The sequence below is a fragment of the Numenius arquata genome, chromosome 18 (assembly GCF_964106895.1).
Source record: "Numenius arquata chromosome 18, bNumArq3.hap1.1, whole genome shotgun sequence".
NCBI classification, from domain to species: domain Eukaryota; kingdom Metazoa; phylum Chordata; class Aves; order Charadriiformes; family Scolopacidae; genus Numenius; species Numenius arquata.
Genome location: NC_133593.1, coordinates 3,542,837 through 3,563,319, shown reverse-complemented (window position 1 = coordinate 3,563,319; position 20,483 = coordinate 3,542,837). Strand labels below are relative to the sequence as shown.

The 20,483-nt window shown below is 52.3% G+C and overlaps 1 protein-coding gene across 1 annotated transcript in view; it reads left to right on the top strand.

Annotated features, from left to right (window-relative positions):
- The window catches only part of GTF2IRD1 (GTF2I repeat domain containing 1), a 51,929-nt gene that overhangs the window by 15,727 nt on the left and 15,719 nt on the right, over positions 1–20,483 (top strand). The window contains exons 5-19 of the mRNA XM_074160560.1: positions 692–875; positions 1,951–2,252; positions 2,663–2,752; positions 3,695–3,778; positions 4,744–4,927; positions 6,161–6,186; positions 8,741–8,861; positions 13,377–13,414; positions 14,475–14,555; positions 16,242–16,331; positions 16,853–16,912; positions 17,348–17,413; positions 18,103–18,286; positions 19,477–19,535; positions 19,719–19,784. Coding sequence (XP_074016661.1) covers positions 692–875; positions 1,951–2,252; positions 2,663–2,752; positions 3,695–3,778; positions 4,744–4,927; positions 6,161–6,186; positions 8,741–8,861; positions 13,377–13,414; positions 14,475–14,555; positions 16,242–16,331; positions 16,853–16,912; positions 17,348–17,413; positions 18,103–18,286; positions 19,477–19,535; positions 19,719–19,784 — 1,635 coding nt within the window. The remainder of the gene's footprint in view (positions 1–691; positions 876–1,950; positions 2,253–2,662; positions 2,753–3,694; positions 3,779–4,743; positions 4,928–6,160; positions 6,187–8,740; positions 8,862–13,376; positions 13,415–14,474; positions 14,556–16,241; positions 16,332–16,852; positions 16,913–17,347; positions 17,414–18,102; positions 18,287–19,476; positions 19,536–19,718; positions 19,785–20,483) is intronic.

Below are 20,483 nucleotides of genomic sequence, written 5' to 3'. Positions count from 1 at the left end.
GTGTTAGAGGTACAACAGAGCCGCCTCATGTGGTGGGGACATGGGGAGGACTCTGTGCCCATCGTCCAGGGAAGTGGGTGAGCTTTCTGGGCTGCTGGAGGCGATCATGCAGTCAAGTGTATCGATGTTTGTGCTGCCTGCGGATGGTGGGATGGAGGGACACTGTTGGGTTGGGTTTTTTTCTTGTCTCTCAAAGTGCATTCAGGCTGCCTGACAGTACCAGCAATCAAAGTACTTTCCATTCTTCCAGGAGGTAAAATAAGAAAACCGGCTGAAAATAAGGTTCCCAGAATATCTCAGTAAACATGAGATAAAAATCAGCACGAGCCCTTCAGCCTCCTTTGTCAGCTTTCGGCTCCTTCCCAGCTTGCTGGTGGCCACATCCCTTGCTGGCAGGCGTCCGGGTGCTCCCGGGGGGTGAGCTTGTGCCAAGTGACCCCAACCGAGGATTCTACTGTGCAACCTGAAAGATGAGACATCTGCTTATTGGCTTTTGTGAGCTTTTTATTAATTAGCGCTTTTAGAAAGGGCTTGGAGGGCCTTGCATGCTAAGTACGGAGCTAGGAAGCGGTTTTCTTCTCATAACGTTTCTGTTGGGATCTCTTGTTCTTGCATTTACTCCTCCAGCCCGGCTCAGCCGTGGCCAGGAGCACGGGATGTCCATCGGTGTGTAACTCTGTCCCCTCCCCAGGTGAGGCTGTGGGGAAGAGCAGCGTGGTCCCTTTGCCATATGAGAGGTTCCTGAAAGAGCCGGGCTCGCTGGCGGTGGCCGGCTTGCCAGAGGGGATCAGCTTTAAGAAACCCATGGAGTACGACGTGAAGTCCCTGATGGCCATCTTAGAGCACAGCCACAGCATCCGCTTCAGGCTAAAAAGGTAATTTTGGGGGTCCCCAAAGGGGCAGGAGGGTAGTGAGGCCTCAGGATGGCAGCTCTTATAGACACCGGTGGATGGCAGAGATTTTGTGTGGAGCAGGCAGCAGGGTCCCTCCCGTGTCCCGGCTTCTCCATGAGACCCAGAAATCTGGGTCCAGCCATGCCCAATCCAGCCTTGCATGGAGGTTCATCCGTGTCAGGTGGCTCGAGACTGTTTCGGACTCGTTCCTTTAATAAGCATGTGTAAACATGTGCATTAACCGCATCGCTTTACATGTCTCTGCCAAAATTTCCGCTGCGGTAAGCTAAGTGCTTTTCTGTCTCCAGAGGGGTTTCCAGTGTAAATGCTGCAAGCTTCTTCCCAGGCTGAAATGGGATTTTTAACACCAGACGAGGAGGGAGGTGGGGGGGGCCACAGGGTGAGCTCCCCATTTTGGCCACGCTTTCGCAAGGGGCTCGGCGGTTTTGGGTGCGTTTCCTCTGCGTTTGCCTGGCTGGCAGCACCTCGGATCCATTCAGAGAAATGCTGAGCACTACCAAATACCTCCTCTGAAGGCTCGGCACTTCTGGAAAATCAGGCTGAGACAGCTAAAAGTAGGACACGCAGAATTCGAGCCGTCTGCAAGCTCGCGGCCGCCTGTCTCATGTGAAGCACGTGGCCTTCCTTGGAGTGAAGCTCATCACTGGGCTCATCCTGAGGTCTCTGTTGAAGGTGCCATGGGTCCTGGGGGCTGGGACAGGCAATGGAGTCAAGTCATTATGGTGACACAAATTGTTTTACTCCTTAAACACACTGGGCCGTGGAGCTAGGCGGCCTTGCCCTGCCTAGTATAAACACTTTGAACTGCCGTAAGACCAACCTGCGCCAGTTAAAGAAGACAAAACCGGTGCAGGTGCCTGAAGAAGCTGGAGGAGGTTGGGTGATGGCTGTAATTTCTGAAACAAAGAGCCCGGCAGCCGGCGGTGCAGCCAGTCCCACCCTCCCGGGCACGGCTCTCCTTCCCCCTCCACATCCTTGCTTGACGGACCCAAAGGAACCCGTTTCTTTCCTCCTCTTCTCCCTTCCTTCCCCTTAGGCCGGCGGAGGAGCCCAGCCGAGAGCCAAACCCCAGCGTCGAGTTGACTTGTACCTCCCTCCCCTCCAAGGGCGGCCGGGACTCTGGTGCCAACGGCCCCATGGCCAAACCCGCCGGCCCGGATGCCCCCTCCGCCGTCACCGTCACCAACTTCTTGTACGGCGTCTCGCTGCCCGCCCAGATCGCCGTCGACCTAAAGCAAGAGGCCTCCTCCGGGCCGAACGCGGCCGGCGAGGCGCTGCTGCCCAGGCCGGCGGGAGAGCTGAAGGTGCCTTCCTCACAGGAGTACAGCGACTGCTGTGGTAATAGCCTGGAGTTTGCTCTCAGACGGGGGCCTGCTGCCAAGCCCACCCCCCTCCCGGCACTGAATGGGTGTTTTGGTGCTCCTCGGATGAAAAGCGGTGCAAAGCTTGGCCCATACGGAGATGAGCAGACCCCCCCCGCCGCCATGTTGTGCCGGGTGCCTCTGAGGTGCCGATGGGGCTCACCTCCATTTTTGCCCCGAAACGCCGGGTGCTGCACCGTGAGGCTGGAGTAGGGGACGGCTGGGGCTCGCTCTGGCCAGGACCCTGCCGGATTGCATGGAGGAGAGCTGGTGGGATTGGGTTGGCGTCCCCGGCGGGGACACAGCACCTTGCGGGGCTTGTTCGGGTGCCCAGAGTGTTGGTCAGACTCTCATCAGCCCTTTCTCCTTGTCTCACCTATTGTCCAGGACAGAAATCGTCTGTCTCCGGAGGTCCCCTCATCCAGAATGTGCACTCATCCAAGCGCATCCTCTTCTCCATCGTCCACGACAAGACAGGTCTGTGTCCTGCTCCAGTGCTGGAGGTGGCCAGCAGCTACCTTTTAAAGAAAGGTTTCCCAGCGGTCTCCCAGCCATCATAGAATGGCAGAGGGTTGGAAGGTACCTTGAAGATCATCTAGTTCCACCCCCCTGCCCCAGGCAGGGACACCTCCCACTAGACCAGGTTGCTCAAAGCCCCGTCCAACCTGGCCTTGAACACCTCCAGGGATGGGGCATCCACAGCTTCTTTGGGCAGCTTCCCTGTGCTGCTGGCCAGCTGGGAGATCCCATCCTGGCTTCGTGCATGGGGAACCGAGGCACGGCTTTGGGTGAGGCCGTTTGCCCAAGCTGCAAACAGCAAATACCCACCGAAAGCTTGGTGTTATTTCAAAATAACTGAAACCCACTAACCCCAGCGTGATTCTGCAGCAGTGCCTGGGGGGATCAGCAATGGGGAGGAGACTTTGCCATTTCCCCACCTCCACCCCACCCAAGGGAAATGCAACCTTAAAATGCTGACGTGTTTACATCAAACCCCTCGTCTGCTTGCATTTAGGGAAAAAAAAAAAAAATATGGGTGGGAAAGTTGGAAAAGAGAAGGAGATGGAAAAGCTCCTCCATGAAATGGCCGAGCCTTTCAAAGGTTCATTTCAGGTTGAGTTTGCTCTGTCCCTGAGGGTCTTTCATTTCAGGGTTGAGAAGTTTTATGGGGTCATTTCTTAGGAATCTGCTTTGCACATGCACGGCTGCAGAGGAGGTTGCTTGGGGCTGGGGCTGGGGCTGGGGAAGCCCAGACCTTATCTGCCAGCCTGGCAGAATCCACTCAGGAAGAGGGAAATCATATTTTTTTTAAAGCAGCAAAGTCTTGTTCCTGCTTCCCAGCGCTTTGCGCGAGAAAAGTGCATCTGCTGTGTATGAACCATATGGAAGTTCCTTATTTCTTATATTTTGTTTTGATAGATAAGTGGGACAGTTTTATAAAAGAAACTGAAGATATCAACACCCTTAGGGAGTGCGTGCAAATTCTGTTTAACAGCAGATATGGTGAGTAGGAGTTAATATCCCATTATGCATCTGCAGCGCTTGTGGTTTGCATATCATTATATAGCAATCATTTTTGTTCCCTAACACAGCAGCAGAAGCCATATGCTAGAGCTCCCTGCACTTCCTAACACATTTAGCCCAGCAGCTCCCAGTCTCTGGGTGTCTGCTGAAGGTTATGTCAATATTTCCATTTGGAGCCCCCCCCCCCCCGCACCGTTGAGGAATTTATAACTGGGCTGTAAAACGGCCCCAGTCTGAAGCGTGGAACGCTGGGTCAGAGCACCCGGGCGCTGCCGGCGCTTGCAGGCGAGGGGGAGCGGTGGCACGCAGCCGTTTTAAATTAATGTGGCAGGGGAAAAAAGAAAAATCGACCTTATTGCAGCTGCTTTTTTCCACCTGCATGCCTCACGGGTGTCATTGGCGCTTCCTTTGCCATGGGCGGTGCTTTTGGGTTAGTTCCTGGGCGTTTGGGCTGCTGTAAGGTCAGGAACGGGCTGATGGTCGTCTCCTGTTCCATCCTCATCAGGCTGTGTAATTCCCGAGTTATAGATGGGCTATAAATATGTGCTGTGTAACTCGTGAGCTATATATGGGCTATAGATGAGCTCTGTAACTTATAAACTGTATATGTGCTATGCAACTTGTGAATTATATAGCTCAGGGACCTGCTGTGGTCACGGGGAGGTTGGGGACAGCCCGTGGGCCAGCTCACCCCTGGTTTGAGCAACGCTGGGTGCTTTTGGGGTTTTGGAGGACACCGTTAGCTGTGTTTGCTGCTGCATTGTCCCCCCGTTGTCCCATCTCCTGTGGGCAAGCTGCTCCCAGAGCTCACCTTCTGGGACAAGCAAAGGACAAAAGGGCAGGAGGCACTCGGTCTGCTTGAGTTCAAGCCTTTACACCTTCAGTTGATCATCTGGGAAAGGAAGAGTGCGTTTTTAAGTGAAATCTATATGTTTACCTTTCAGCTGAAGCCTTGGGGTTGGACCACATGGTCCCTGTCCCATACCGGAAGATTGCCTGTGACCCCGAGGCGGTGGAAATCATCGGCATCCCGGACAAAATTCCCTTCAAAAGACCTTGCACCTACGGTGTCCCCAAACTTAAGCGGATACTGGAGGAGAGGCACAACATCCATTTTGTCATCAAAAGGTGGGTGGCAAGGAAGGCAAGGGGGGAGAGCATGTCCTCGAGTGCTGTGTTCTCTCTGCGATCACAAAGTTTATTTTGACACCCAAAACTCGCTTTAGCCTATTTTACGGAAAAGAGCTGAACAGCTCTTTTTTTTTTCCCCAAAACCCCTCTGTTTTCCATTGCACTCTCCCTTTTTGTGAGGAAGTGGCAGGGCTGCCGCTACCATGGTCACCCCTGAGCCCCACCACCCTGTTGTAAGCCCGTGCAGACATAGCTGGTGACACCCTCAGCATTTTGGGTGGTATCGGGACCCTCCGATCACAACACGACTCTCTCCAGTGGCATTTGGTGGATGGGAGCGGTGCCTCCGGGTGGGAGGAGGAACATCCATATTCATGCCACATGGGGATTCCCCTCCACCTTGTTTTGTGATGATCACTTATGGACATCCTATACATACGATGATGAGGATATATCGCCTACAGGCAGGGTGTTGTGTCTTGGTGTCTTCATTTACACCGGAGTAGGAGTGGACGTTTTCCCGGTTATCTCTGTGCCATGCAACCCCTCTTTGCTTCTCCATCAGGAAAATCTGCTTTATAATTTATTTATTCGGTCCCTGCCTGTGCAGTGCTTGTGTTGTTCCCCTGCTGGAGGTGTGAAACTGCGGCGCAGAAAAACCCCGGCTAAGGCTCCCATGGGGGCTAAAATCACTGACATCAACAGGACTCAGGCATCCTAAAAGGAATTAGTTTTCCATATGTCAGCTGCTGGAGGAACAGCTTTGTCCTGCACTGCTTGGGCTGGATCAGGCCCCAGCACATGCCCCTGAGCACTCTTTGCTCCCAGGAGCAAAGTTATGGGTGGCACCAAAATATGATATTCAGGAGACAGGTGACATCTGGTCGATGGTCAACGTTGTGAAGATCCAGCAACAGTTGCTTCAGTCTCATTGTCTCTTTTGGTAAAGCCAGGCTGTAGCAGCTTCATTTAATAAGTTAATTAAATGAAGAGAATGACTTATAAGCAGAGTTAAAGGTGCTTTAGTTAAAAAGCATGTGCTGTGAGATTGCTTGGTTGCACAACAGGCTAAAAGGCTCTTTGTTTTTTTAGCTGAAAAATTCATTCCTTTTTTAGGGAGTGAATAAAATTACTATTTTGACTTTGTTTAAGGCTCTTCATTAATAAAACCTAAAATTCAGTCATTAGAAGCACCTATTTCTAATCCCTTTTCTCTTCCTTTCCTCCTAGGATGTTTGACGAGAGAATTTTTACAGGTAGGTTCTCCACATCTTTTGATTTATTGCCCACAAAATTGAAAGATTATCCAGAGAAGCAGAGTTGAAATAATGTCACCTGTAAGCGGCAGAAGTGCAGGACATGTGCAATTACCCTCAGTGAGGAGAGGCCTTGTCTGTGCCCTACACCCGGGTGTGCTGAGATTGCCTTCGCCAGGGATCGGCGCAATCATTGTGCCCCGCTTAAATAGTGTTTTGAAGGTTTAAGCAAGAAATCCCTGGTGCGTGAGGCTGGGCTGGCTCCCTGCGCCGGGCTGAGCTGCAGCTACAGGCAGCACACAGCATGTTTCTGTGCTTTCAGGAGGAAGAAAAATCACTGCTGGGTTCCTCACTGGTAAATTATTCTTTTTTTTTTTTTTTGGCTGGAAAGTGCTAGCATCATCCAGCCACTGACTGTTTTTAAAAGAAAAACAACAAAAATTCATTTTTTCGATGACAAAACCCCGGGGAGGGGGTTTCTTCAGCTTTCTTGGCCTTGTGTTTTTACTCTTTTTGGTTTGAGCTGGAGAAGCCAGGCTAAGTGCTTCTTGGCAAATAAAATGAGACGGGAACTGATGCTGTCTGACCTGACCCTCACTCCAGCAGCTGCCCCTGTCCCACTGCCCCGATCCCCGCCTGAACTATGGCACTGCACCCGAATTTATCACCGCCCAGCCCCGCTCCCGGATCGCCTGGGCTTGGCTTGCAAGTAAAGACCTGTTTTGGGGTGGTTGTTTTGTTGTTGGTTTTTTTTCCCCCACACTGCCAACCCCGCAGGCTGGCATCTTTCCCAACAGACACCACCTTCTCCTCTGACATCTCGTCGGCTAAATTAACCCCTGTGGCCCCATGACAGCACCTCGGGTGCTCCCTGGGGACGACGGCACAAGAGCCACCCAAAGGGGACCTCCAGCAGAGGGGGGTCTCACCTCCATGGGGAGTTTCTTTGTCTCCAGCCCCATTAGTGACGTTTTTTTCTCAAGAAAAATATTTTTTAAGCTCTAGCCCACCCCCAAGGGATGGAGCACTGAACTGTGTCTCGGGATGCTTGGATTTTCCTTGCAAATCCATCAGGGTGGTGTGGTATCCAGGTGGGGAAGGCATGTCTGTACATCAGCTGCTGATGGAAAGCACCGTGCTACACGCGGGGGGGTTACACGGCAGGGTGGTGCGGGTGGAAATTAGGCGATGAGGAAGCAAACCCAGCAGGTCTGGTGTGGATGGCAGTTCCCCCTCCCCTGCCTGGTCCCTGCAGGGCTACCAGAAGCAAAACGCATTAAACCTGGCTTTTTTGTGATTCGCGTCAGCACATCTGACTGTGCAAAAAAAAAAAAAAAAAAAAAGCATCTGCTGAGTCAGGAGGTGCCATTTTTGCAAAGACACTATTTTCCGAGCAGAGCTGTATTTTAAATTGCCGACTGCAAAGTATCCCAAAGCTTCCCCGTACAGTTTTGCTCACCCTTTAATTAAAATACCCACCACTGCTAGGAAACCTATTTTTGCTACTCCCCTGGGTAGCAGCTTCAGGCAGGCCTCACTGCTGCAAGAACAAGATTTGGTCCATAGAAAGCACAAATTAAAAGGAGCCTTTTGGACTGTCGGTAGATAAATAGTGTCTTTAAGGCTCTATATTGCTGCTGGTCCCATTGCCAGAGCCCTGCCCTTCCTTGCAGACTGGAGCTGAAAGGAAAAAGGCTTCATGTTCCCACGGAGGGGATGTGTTTTGGAAGGGTGGGGATGTCGCGATGGCACTTTGAGACCAGTGAAGGGCCTCTGGCAGCAGCTATTTAACAAGACACCTACATGGTTTCTGCAGCCTCACGGCGTAATTTCATTCCCTCCTTCCCCCAGCACTAATCCTTCAGCTCTTTGCTCACCTTCCCTGCCCGATTTTCATTTCCTACCCTGCCGTCAGATCACTCTTTTCATCTCCAAGGTCATTGCTGAGGCTTCTTTGCAGCTCCTTTCAGGTTGCTGAGGAACGGAGAAGGGAGAGAGGAGGTTTTTCATGGTGACAGGATGCTTTTGTCCCTCTCCGTGTCGCTGCAGTAGAGATTTTTCCCACTGCATGTGGGGCTTGGAGCTGCAGGACGGGACTGTCTGTGTCACTGCTGCTCTGGGCTTTGCCGAGCTCCCGTCCAGCACAGCCCGTCCCCTCCCTTGGGACAGGGCTCTTCCCCACTTCGGGGCTTGCTCCTGCAGCACTGGTCCATGGCCCTGGCCCTGTCTGGGTTTCCTGACCCCAGTCCCCACCTCTCGGCACCCTGTCCCAGCAGCCAGCCCTTTCTGGAGATGCTCCATCCCTGGCAGGGCTTCCCAGCACGCAAAGGTTTAAGCAAGCGTCTTGATATTATTTTAATGTGTAAACCCAATTAAATCTGCAGCCTTCCCTTTGCAAGCAGGTGACTCTTGAAAACCTGTCCCCCACCCTGACCTCAGCTCTAGGACTAGGAGGGGAACAAGTGGAGTTGGAAAAGCTGCATCATTGGCATCTCTGGTTGCTAATTCTGGTCTTGTTTTTCTTTCCAAAATTGCCCTGCGCCCCCGGCACCAGGAAGCAAATTTACCAAAGATCCAACAAAGCTGGAGCCCTCCAGCCCCCCCGGGGAGATCTCCCCTGAGCCGCACCGCGGGGCCGCGCTGGACCTGGCGGGGACCTCTCAGGCCAACAGCAGGTAAGTGGCACTCCTGTCCCTTGGCCACCATGAAGTGACATCCCTTAGACGATTATTCTGGGGGCATTAACGTGCACAGGGGGTTAGTGTTGCACGCATCAGCTGGGAAGGACGGGTGTGGGAGGGTGCTGAGCACCCTGTCCTTTTGGGAGCCCAAATAGCAAAGTTTGGAATCATTGATTTTGTACAAAACTGATGAAATCGGGGCTGTGCCTGGGCAGGCTGGGATTGTCTGTGGGAGTAATCTCCAGTGTTAAAGCATGGCCTAAGGATTCACCCTCAGCCAGCAGCATAACGCAACATCCTGCTAATTAAGCATTACTTGTTTATAAAGCTCACAGGGAGACTAATAGCAGATTAACAGATGTTTTAATAAAGGTGGGGTTATAGAGTTCAGCAGGGCAGGAGGCTTTTTATGACACTACCTGTTTCTGGTACAACCATGCCATGGTCTAGACTGATCCGTAACTTGCTGGCAGTGCCTATGGAGCATATAACACTGCTTTTCAACCCATGCTGGGAGATCCAGAAGGTATTTTTCTCTGTGTAGCCCCAGTTTCCTTCATTTTTGCTTCAGCTGGTCAGAAGCAAGGCAGTATTTAGCCCCAACATTTACTTTTAACATCACTTTAAATAAGAGAAGTGGGGCAGGAGTTTATAGAAGTACAACTGGTGCTCGCAGGTGAGGCTGTACCTATAAATACTTAAAGGGTGGGTGTCAAGAGGATGGGGCCAGTCTTTTTTCAGTGGTGCACAGTGACAGGACAAGAGGAAAGGGGCACAAACTTGAACATAGGAAGTTCCACCTAAACATGAGGAGGAACTTCTTTCCTGTGAGGGTGGAACAGGCTGCCCAGGGAGTTGGTGGAGTCTCCTTCTCTGGAGACATTCAAAACCCACCTGGACAAGTTCCTGTGCAACCTGCTCTGGGTGGACCTGCTTTGGCAGGGGGGTTGGACTAGATGATCTCCAGAGGTCCCTTCCAACCCCATATAATTCTGTGATTCTGTGAGCCTGTTCCCAGCCTTGCCCCGCACAGACAGCTCGGTCATGGATGGCTTTACAAGCAGCGAAATGAGCTTTGCTGGGATGTCCATCCACACAGCCATGTCGGAGGCTGCAGGGAGGGCTCAGGAGCAGGGCTGGTGGAGCAAGTGCTCCTCAGCCTCTCCGGCACAAAGTCCCACCACCCTGTGCTGGCACCTCCACCAGCCGAGGCTGTGGATGTGCTGTGGGGTCAGTAACTTCTGCAGGCTGGGACGGGGAGACGTGGTAACTTGCCCTGTCTCCTTCATGGCATGTGTGGGGTTCTTTTCCCTCCTTGGCTCTTTGTTGACATGAACCCACAACAGGTTGGTGTCTCCTTCTGGTTCTCCCCAGTGCTGATTCAAGTTTATTCACTTGGATATGGCTGGCATGTGCCCCTAAAGCTGTGCTTGCCCCAGGTGGGTGAACCTGCTACATCGGCAGCGTTAGAGCAGGCAGCGAGCGAGCCCAGTTATGCTGAGCACTGAAATCTCGCAGCTTCAGAGGGCAGAGACCTCTCAAGCTGCCCAGTCCACAGGGCTGGCATTTGTCTTCCAGCCCTCTGGCTACCTCCATCTTCACAGTAGGGTTTGGGGGTGGTTTTTCCCTAGAGGGTAGGGATGGCTCTTGCACAACCGTACCACCTCACTGCTGTGGGACACACCACGTCCCTTCCCAGGCTTTGGTTTGCTAAATGGAACAAGCCAAATTCTTCTCATCCTCTCCTCCACCAGGGATGGGGTGCCCGGAGCACCCACGGATGTCACTCATGCCCCATGCTACACCACGGTGACATTGCCTGCACTTTGCAGAGGCTGGCCACGTTTCCTTGTACTGTTGGTTGTGGGTGCAAGACAAGCCGTGCTGCACTGGAGCTCCGATGCAAGGCAGAGTCAACCTTGGGCACAGGAAGGGGGTTAAGATGATGGCTGGTTGGGCTGGCTTGGCCGCACCAGGTCTCTGTGGGTGACATTGGTTTGCTCTGTGCTCTGATATTGCACATGGGTTGAAATGGTCGATGCTCAGCGTGCGGGTGTCACCCCTGAAGGACAGCAACCCCAAATGCTGTGCTGGTGAAGGAGGGCCGTGGCAGCACAGTTGCCGGAGGGAGGCTGCCTTTGGGCACCCATGTTTGGGCTGGCTGAGTCACTCCGGCACCTTTCATCAGCGGTGCGCTCAGTGCGCCGGGTGAGTCAGCCTTCCCAGCTATTTAAAACGGGTTGGAGGAATCACACCCCACGAGTGTCTGTTTCTCTTCCCGACTCCGGATGAGAGCTTTGACTGGAGACATCCGTGGTGGGAACTCAGCTGGGCTGGGTCCCAGCCTGAGGTGCTTCATTGGCGTTACAGGGAATTAAACTTGAATCTCCAGGATTCCCAGCTAAAGCTTAGCTACAAACCCATTTCTCAGCCAGCTCTCGATTGCTCTCTGCACCTTGCCGAATCGCTCCGTGTCTGGAGGCGTTTAGACTTGGGGAGTGGCAGAGCATCCGTTGCGTGCTGGATGCCAGGGGAAACGGTGATGCTTCAAATACCACTGGCCTCAGCACGCTGCGGGGCTGAAACCTGGCCCGAGGCTTCTCGTTTTCCCCTTCATTTGTTAACATTTGCAATTAGGACACTTTTAATTTTTGCCACAGAAGATCTCACTGTGCAGTTAAATTGGTGTGATGGAAACAAGGAGGTGGAAGGACAGGATGTTAGGGATGCTGAGCTGGTTTCTGCAAAGCAATAGGTAGATAATCAGCTGACATGTGTCTGTGGGTGCGTGCTGATGGGGTGGGAGCTGAGGTTTGTCACTGCAGAGCTCTGAGGGCAGCTCGTGGTCCCTATACTGTCCTCACCGATGCTGTGTCATCCCTGTCTCACCTGCCACACTCCAGCTGTGGGCCAGGTAGGGGTTGCATGGTGCAGTAAAACTGCTTTAGAAGACCCTATGGGGAAAAAATTGGGTTTTTAGGGGTGGTTTGTACCCAGCTGGATTCAGATCACCCTCCCCATGGTGATGCTGTGATGGCCAGGCCAACCACCTTCTGCTGGTGTGAACCTGCCACAACCTGAAGATCGTCCTGGGGTTCCTTTCAAATTTATACTAGCTGTGTGTACTGTGATTATATACATGCCTTGTTCCTAATTTATGCTGTGTGCGTGCGTGTTGAATTGGGCCACGGACCCCAAGGTTCACGTGCACCTCTGGTTACCAAGGGAATCACGAGCTGCAGTGGTGGTGCACAGCTTGCTTTGCCTGCCGCAGGGGTAAACTTACATCTCCCGGTGCATTGATAACACCTATCTGCAGGAAAAAAATACGTGGGTATTCAAATCCCACTTTGGTCTTCCTGCAAATGAGGAACTTGAGTTCCCTGGTAGGAGCAGAGCATTTCCATCGCAGTGGTCCACCCAGGTCAGAGTCCAGTCCCAGGGAAAGGGCAGTGCCAGATAGAAGGGCCAGACACTGCAGGAGGTAACACATTCCCAGGGAAGCCCTCCTCCCAAATTTCCCTTGGGAAAGGTTGAATTTGACCTGCAATGGGAGAGTTTAAAACCCTTCCCAAGGCTCCTAGGTAATATGTACAGCACTTTCTACGCCAGAGATCCCTTTTATCCAGACCACGTTTAGGAACAACATTTCAAGAGCACTCCTGGCTTCCTTTGTGTTGCCCGTAGTTTGTTCTGCTGACGCTGCTGAGTGGATTTAGGCGAGCGAGGAGTGCTTTTGAACATCCCCCCGGAGCCAACAGGGATGTGGTGCTGGCTCAGGAGGGTTTTCCTTCCTCCTGAAGGACCAGCGTTCTGGAGGAGTGTGTTTTCCAGTGCTGTTCCTCAGATCACTCACTGCCAAAGCGCTGTGGTTGTTCTTGTTTAAGAAGGAGAGAGACAGAAAGCAAATGCATCCCGAGAATGCAAAGTAATCTCATTTGGATGCTGAACACCTTGAGTAAATTCCTTAGCATGCGAAGTTAACTGTAGATGCAAGTTTGGGATAGCGCCCAGTTTTCAGGGGAGGAAAGCTTTGGGCAGAATAAATATTTACCAAATCAATTGACTTTTTTTCCTTTCCTCCCTATTTGCTTTAGCTCCATGAGTAACCACATTGTAATGATACTTTATGCGCTGCTCTCTGCCACAAAGGGATGGAGTCGACCAAGTTTCGAGCTTAAAACCCCTCTTGCTTTCAGGAGCTCTCTGCTGTGGTTACATCCATCAGTGTCTAGCGGCAGGGCTGATGCCGGGGCAGTTTGGGAGCAGGGCTTGGTTGCAGAGAAACCCACAGACCAGGGCTTTCCCTTCCAGCCACTGATGCCGTGCTGCTGCTGGGACTGTGGGTACGGTGTCCCTGGGGACCCCTCCGCAGCCCTTGCCTGGCATTGCAGGGGGCTGCGGTGTTTCTCCTTCCCACCAGGATCCGTCCTATGCAACATCACTGGGATTTAAGCTCTCTCTTTGGTTGCTCCATTACCCCCTCTCTTGTCTGCCTTTGCTTTCCAGGTCCGAGAAGTGTAGTGTTTCTGAAAGCTGTGAACCAGGTGAGGAATAATTAATTTTTTCTTGCAAAATAGTGATATTGGTGGAGGGGGCGGCACTAGAGAAAGCTGCCTGCAACGTAACTTAGATGTGTGGCACCAGTTACCTGGTTGCCCCACAGAACAGTTCTCTCAGGATTTTATCCCTGTTTGATAGGTGCAAAGATGAAGGGTCTCACCCTGTGACTCTCCAACTGGGTCCCAAAAGTGCATAAATTGAAATTACAAGACTTAAGCACACGCTTATAAAGTGATGTTTGAGTTCCTTTTTCTCTGGAAGTTGCCACTGTTGGGTCACCAAGAAATCAGTGGTGTCAGTGCTGAGTACCACAAACAAGAAGGAAGTGCTTTTCCCTGGGTTTAGGGGCTTGGACCCATTGAAATGCCACATTGAGCCTCGCTGTCCTGCCCACCCAAGCTTCAGACTGTGGCTCAGCCCCTGGCAGCTGAGGTCCCACCCTAAATGAGGAAATTTATCTGGAGATAAGGGGCACCTGGGCAGAGCATCCTCCCGGGGCAGCCTTTGTGGGCTGGCCCATCTAGTGTGGGCTCCCATCTGGCAGGGTTCAAACCACGCTGAATTTTGCTGGGGTTCAGCTGGTCATGCCCTGATGTGATGCAGCTGCGATTGGCCCTCCCAGAGCACAGGTCTGCAGAGGAGCTTGTCCCAAACATGAATTTAGGAGCGTTAAAAATGCCAGGGAATGCCTATTGGAGACGGCTCCTCCTGCTTCCCCACCAATGCTTGTTGGTGACCCAGTTCATTTTAAGTGAAGAAAGCCAGAAAATGAACATGTAACAAGGGCTGGCAGCCAGTTTGAGGGCACCAACAGCTCCTGCCAGCCGAGCTGTTTGCAGAGGCCGTGCCCACTGACATCCTTTGGGTACCTCCATGCCATGGGCTTGATGCCAGGTGGGCCACTTGGCCCAAGCCTCATTGCTGGGGGATGCTCAGCTGGCAGTGAAGTCATGGCCAGCAACAGTTTCCCTGCCCACGTTGGTGGGCAGATGCAGCATCTCTGGTTCCTGTTGGTGATTGCTTTTCGTTGCCTTTCCCTTTTAGGTACCTCAGGAGAGCTGGGTGGGATCAGGCAGATCAAAATCGAGCCGGATGAGCTGGACATCATCCAGATCACTGTGCCAGGTAGGTGCTGGGGTACAGGCTGTGTGGCATCTCAGCGCGTTGCTTTGAGAAGAGGAGTTTGTGGAGTATCTCTGAGTGTGGAAGGTGTGTGCACTGGTCTTTCTTCACTGAAGGTCATACTAAGGGTCATATCAGGAATCAGTGGGTTTCCTGGTGGTAGTGTAGGGTGGTTTAGGGCTTGCTCTTGTTTCTCTTTCTCCTCCATCACTTTTCTGTGTTGCCTTTGCCCTGGAGAAAGCAAGCCTGGTTTGCTGCTTTCCTTCACTCGCAGGTTTGGAGGATCCCAGGTATCAAGTGTGGGATGCTTTTGATGGAGTACTTACTTTAGAAAACCATCCTGGTTATGCAGAGTTCATAAGAACAGGTTTAATGTTAAGCACGTGTTGAAAACATGTTGGAATCGGTGATCCTTCTGCGTTTCCCCACGTTTCTGCCCCGAGAGATCAGCGATGGGTAGTGATGGAGATGAGCAGTTGGGTGCTTGAGGGGCGGCTGGGAGAGTTGATTTCTACGTACCTGACCTGGATAGCACACCAATTGCTAGGATGATCCTCAGGGTTTAATGAGTGGATAGTTAGCACTTTGCATTTTCGGTGTGCTTTACAAACATTAATTAATAATCTCACCAGAATGAGGGCAGCAACAGGACAGCGGTACTGGGGCCAGCGGTGACGCCCTGCTCTGCCGTGCCAGTGCAATCTCTGTTGCACCCAGCATTCCCCTTAATACAGTGATATCTGGGGAGTTGCTCCAGGATTATCACAGAGTGGACTTAATGTACGATAAATACAGGGGAAGGAGAAGGCACAATGTATAGCAGTAGATCAAACATTTTAATTTTCAACTTGGCAGCTAATGGAAGAGAAGAAAGCTAATACGTGGCGAGCTGGCGGTGTGTGCGAGGAGGAGGAGGAGGAGGTGTTATCACTTCTTCGGAGCTGGGCAGATCACGCTTCAAGTCCAGAGTCCACCTTTTCTTAGCTTATTTGAAGATTGAGTTCAATCAGAGGGAGTACAGCTGAGGGCAGGGAGGAGGATTAATAGAAAAGAGATGCTCACCTACAGGGAGAAATTGATGAAATTTGGATTATTTATCCTGCGAGGTGATGATTAAGAAATGACCTGAGTGAAGTATTTAAACTAGCTGAAGGTTTATTTAAAGCTAAATTTGGATAGCTCTTTGAGGGCATTGGGGAGCCCAGCATTAGGGGAGACAGGTTTAAATGAAGAGGTCATACAGATTACGTAAGGGAAACCCAAGGAGGTGTGATTTTGGGGAGGAAGGCCTTTTTAGTGGAATAGTTTTCCCATGGTGGATAGCTAAGTCAAGCAGCATTAACTTTTTAAGCCAAAATTGAGTGTCTAGATGGAATTAAACCAAATAAATCATTTTGAACTATTTTTGCTCTTCACCTTCTGTGGAGGTTAGGAAGAAACTTCTGCTCCTTTCCCTTGGGCTGAGAGATCGGGTGTGTTTCAGGGACGAGCTCCAGGTTTTCTTGGGGAAGAAGAGGGGAGGTGCACGCCCAGAGTGACTCCTGGTGTGGGGCTGTGGTGTGTGGGGTTTCCAGGAGCTGGGGGGCCTTCTCTCAGCCTTTGCTGATGGGCCACGACCCTCTGAACCCTGTTTTGGGGGTGGTGCCCCGGTCACTGAAACAAAAGCTGCCCGTGGGGTTTTGTCCACAGACCGATCGCCCGGTTCAGATGAGATGCACGACCCAGTGCCCACGCATATTGCCTCGGAGGAGTCAAACTACATCCTAGAAACGGTCGCAGGTACCAGAAATGAAGGACCCGGGAGACTGTGTGGGGGCACGGGAGTTCGTCCCTGTGTCAGAAATGAGCAAACACCATTTATGAGCCAAGGTGATGGAGCTGGGACCTGCTTCTGGAGCTGTGGCCTCAACCAGGCCATCTGGGAGCTCTGATAGACAAACCATGGCGGCTTTTCCTTGCTCCTTTCCAGCCCCAGGTTACTGCAAACCCTCTGCCCAGCTCATGACTGGGATTTACCCTGGGGGATTGGTGCCAGTGCTGCGGCTGCCCTCGCTCATGCCAAGTGGTGGGTCTTGCCTCCTCAGGAAGCCCATGCCGAAGGGCGGGCAGACCTCTTGGACGTAAATGGTAGTTTATTCCACTTATGCAGCTCCTGGCGTGATGCTGCCAGCCTGAGCCTGTACTGGGTTAGTGAGGGGAGGGCATGGTTGGGTAACTGTGGGGGACCCAGAGACCTCCTGCTCACATCTGGGCTGATTTGGCTGCCACTGGCCATGGCTAACTCTCTTCTTCCTCGGCAGGGACAGAGAAGGGGCCCAGCGAGGAGTCACGACATGAAGAAAAGCAGATGGAGGGCTCAGGTGAGTGTACGATGAACCCCAAGCATCACCTGATCATTGCAAGTTTTTGGAAGGATGGATGAACACAGATGTATTTTGGGTTGGGTTTTCTGGGCTTCCTGCCTCATCATTCAGCTTTGGAAAAGCTCAGCGCAGAAGAGCACAGCCACATTCCTGGGCTCTGTCCTCCGCTCTCTTGCCCGGATTTACTTTTTACCCTATTTTTTTCCTCCTTGCTGCTAGCACAGCTCTGTGGTAGGTTCATCCCTGCCCTTCCTCACTCAGGGGTGAGCTTGGAGGCAGGTGCTGGAGGACTGGCACCGATCTGGGAGGCGTGAAGAGCACACGGCTGGCTCTGCCGGAGGTCAGGGGCTGCTCACCTGCGCTGTGTGTTGTTTGCCTAGGGGGCAGCTGGTTTCTCAGAGATTTTGTCTCTATTTTTTCTCTTCTTTGCAGATGGTATAGGGGACGTTTTAAGTCATTTGAGGAAACAAGTTGAAATTTTGTTCAACACGAGATACGGTAAGATGGTCATTAACACACGTTCATCATGCCGAGTGCCGGTTTCTGCCATGGGGAGCTCCTAATTGCTCAGAAATGTCACCTACCATTTCCAAAACAGCAGCTGAGTAAAGATGCAATCTAATTTGTTCATTTGCTGTCTGCTGGGCATTTGAAATCTCCCCGGGCCTTGTTATTGCAGCTCTTCCCCTTCGTTTCCTCGATGCCTTTTTGCTGGCTGCAGCCCAGGAATCGCTGCCATGACCTTCAGCCTTCCTCCTGCGGAGGGAAGGACCAAAGTGTTTCCCCCCCATCACTTGTTTGAAATATCAGAGAGGGTTTTCCACCCGAGGGGGATGTGGCATGGCCCAGGAAGTCTGGTTGAACACCAGCACTCGGGGCTGGCACTCAGCGTGCTCTGCTCACCCCTTTTTAGAAAGGTTGTTTAACCCAGAAAAAATCCAAGTGCATTTTGAGAGCTGGCAGAAAGTTCTTGCTGCTGGCAGGGCCAGGAGATGTGGCTCTGCCTGGAAGTCCCCAAAAGCTTGGGGCAGAGCTGAGCTGTGGCCCTTGGGCTGCCAGAGCACATCATGACTGGGGGGAGTGGAGATGGGCCAGGATGCTCTTGGGCAGGGTTAGGCACTGGGGTTGCAGCTGCTTTGACCCAACGTGGATGCCCAGCAAATTAACGAGATTTGGTCCTCACGCAGCGAAAGCCATAGGAATATCAGAGCCGGTCAAAGTTCCTTACTCCAAGTTCCTGATGTATCCCGAGGACTTGTTTGTCGTGGGCTTGCCGGAGGGCATCCTGCTGCGGCGCCCCAACTGCTTTGGAATTGCCAAGCTGAAGAAGATCCTGCAAGCGAGCAACAATATCCAGTTTGTCATTAAAAGGTAAGGCAGGGGGAGCAGCCGTCCCTTGGGGAGGATGTTCCTGCTCAGAGCTCTGGCTGTTGTGCAGTGTCCTGGGGAACATCCATCACTTGGTCGCCTTCAATAAATTTGCTTGATTAGAAGCAACCAAGGGTTGTTGCCTTGTTGGAGCCATTCCTGAGAGGCAGCAACGTTGTTGTCATCTTTCCTTCGATGTCTTTTGGGGCAAAGATTTGGTCACAGCAGCAGGGAGTACCCAAGGGTGGATGAGAGGAGCCAAAGCCTTTAACTTTAACCTTCAGGGTGCTCAGGCATGGGGCAAGGAGAGGGGCTGGGAGCCCCGGAGGGTTTTCTTACTGGAAGCAGCTTTGGCCAAGGTCCAGATGTGCACATCTGTACCTCAGTGGGATGCTCTGGGCATCAGGAAAGATGCTATCATTGCTCTGGAGAGCAGGGAGGTGTCACAGGAGCTGGAGGGGGGGGCGTGAAAATCTACGACTGATGTAACGCAACAGCACTGCCCTGAAGGAGGGAACAGACCCAGCAGAAATGGATTTTAAAAATGTCTTTAGGTATTTTGGGGGGTTTCTCACCCAAATGCTGACTCGGCCTCCCTTGCAGAGGAGAGAGATGATGCGACCAGTGCCAGTGGGAGGCTGAAATGGAAAATTAACGTTGGGAGCAGAGAGATTTTTGTGATGTCAGACCAGCAGCTTCCAGGCCAGCCCAACCGCACTTTGGGGTTTTCTCCTGTCCTCATCCCAGACCCATTTCTCTGTAGCGCAGCTTCAGCACAGCTCCTAACAAGCCCTGCTACCACCTTGCCGTGCAGTGTGTTAGCACTAGATACCCAAGTGACAATTTTGGGGGCCAACTGTATGTTGAAAGGAGCCATGCACGGCTTCTCCCTTCCCTGAGAAACATGCAGAACCATGTCTCCTAAAAGTCTATAGCTGCTGAGTTAAGCTGCTCAGCCATGGCCAGCTTAATCTCATCCCGGGGAGCATCATATTGGCTCACTAAAGAGTCTGTCGGCATGAAAATAACTTCCAAAGTTCCTCCGCTGCATTGCAGGAGCTTTAAAATTGTGTTAGGCAGACACAGTTAGTGGTTTGTGGCTGTAGGTGTGTTGTCCCAGGGGATGCTGGAGCAGCGGGATGTCGCTGACCGGGGAGCTCATCGCATGCCCTTTGCTTCTTGCTGTTTTCCAGACCGGAGCTGCTGGCGGAGGGCGTAAAGGAGCCGGCGTCGGACAGCCCGGCAGCCAAAGGTAGGCTGCGAGACGCCCGGCAGCCGGGCCGTTAAGGACTAGGTAGGAGAGGAGTGAGAGCGTTTTCCTACAGCGCGTCTCTTGCCTTCCCTCCCCACCTTGTTTTTTGGTTGGAAACCCCTTCTTGTGCCTACTCTTTGGCAGCACCGCAAATCCTAATTCCTCTTGTGTCCCCTGTCTCAGCTGCCAGCGAGAGGGACTCGAGCGAGGTGCTGCTGGAGGACTCTGTGAAGAGACAGGGATTTCAAGGTGAGGGTCTGGAGGCATCTCGGGGGGGTTTGAGGCAGAGTCCCTGGCCTGTTGTGGGGGCTGCGTAGAGCAAAGATATGGGACGGGAGCGGCGCGGGGTGTCAGGGCTGGGTAGGTGGGCAGGAGGGGAGGGAGAGGAGAGGGAGAAGTGGGATGAAGGGATGGGAAGGACAGACAACCAGAAGACAAGATGCACTGGCGGGGCTGGCAGTCCCATAGGTCCAAGGCAGAGGCTTGGTGCCCTAATTAACCAGCTTTGCTTATCTCGCCATCTGACCTTGTGAGATGCATAATTAAGTCTTGTAAGCCTTGGAGTTTGCCTTTTGCGGGGCTTTTTCCACCTGGGTGATGTTTGTATAAACACCGCTCCCGTCCAGCGCATGGTGGCTCCCTCAGGGAAAGGAGCGATGGTGAGAAGCTCATGGGCTGGAGAAGCAAGTGCTGCCCTGCTTGAGTGTCCCTCTTCCTCGGGCCACAGGGGCCTTCAAGGGTTTGCAGGGAGGGACAGAGGCTTTTCAAAGGCTTTGGCTTTTCAGAGAGGTTTTGGAGTGTGTTTTATTTTAACGCCAGTAATTATTGTAACTGAATCTTCGATTTCATGCGGCTTTTATTCTTAGCAAACAGGCGGGGGAAAAAAAAACATATTTCTGTTTAGATTATTTTTAAGGACTTTGAATGGGCCACTCCAGAGATTAGCTA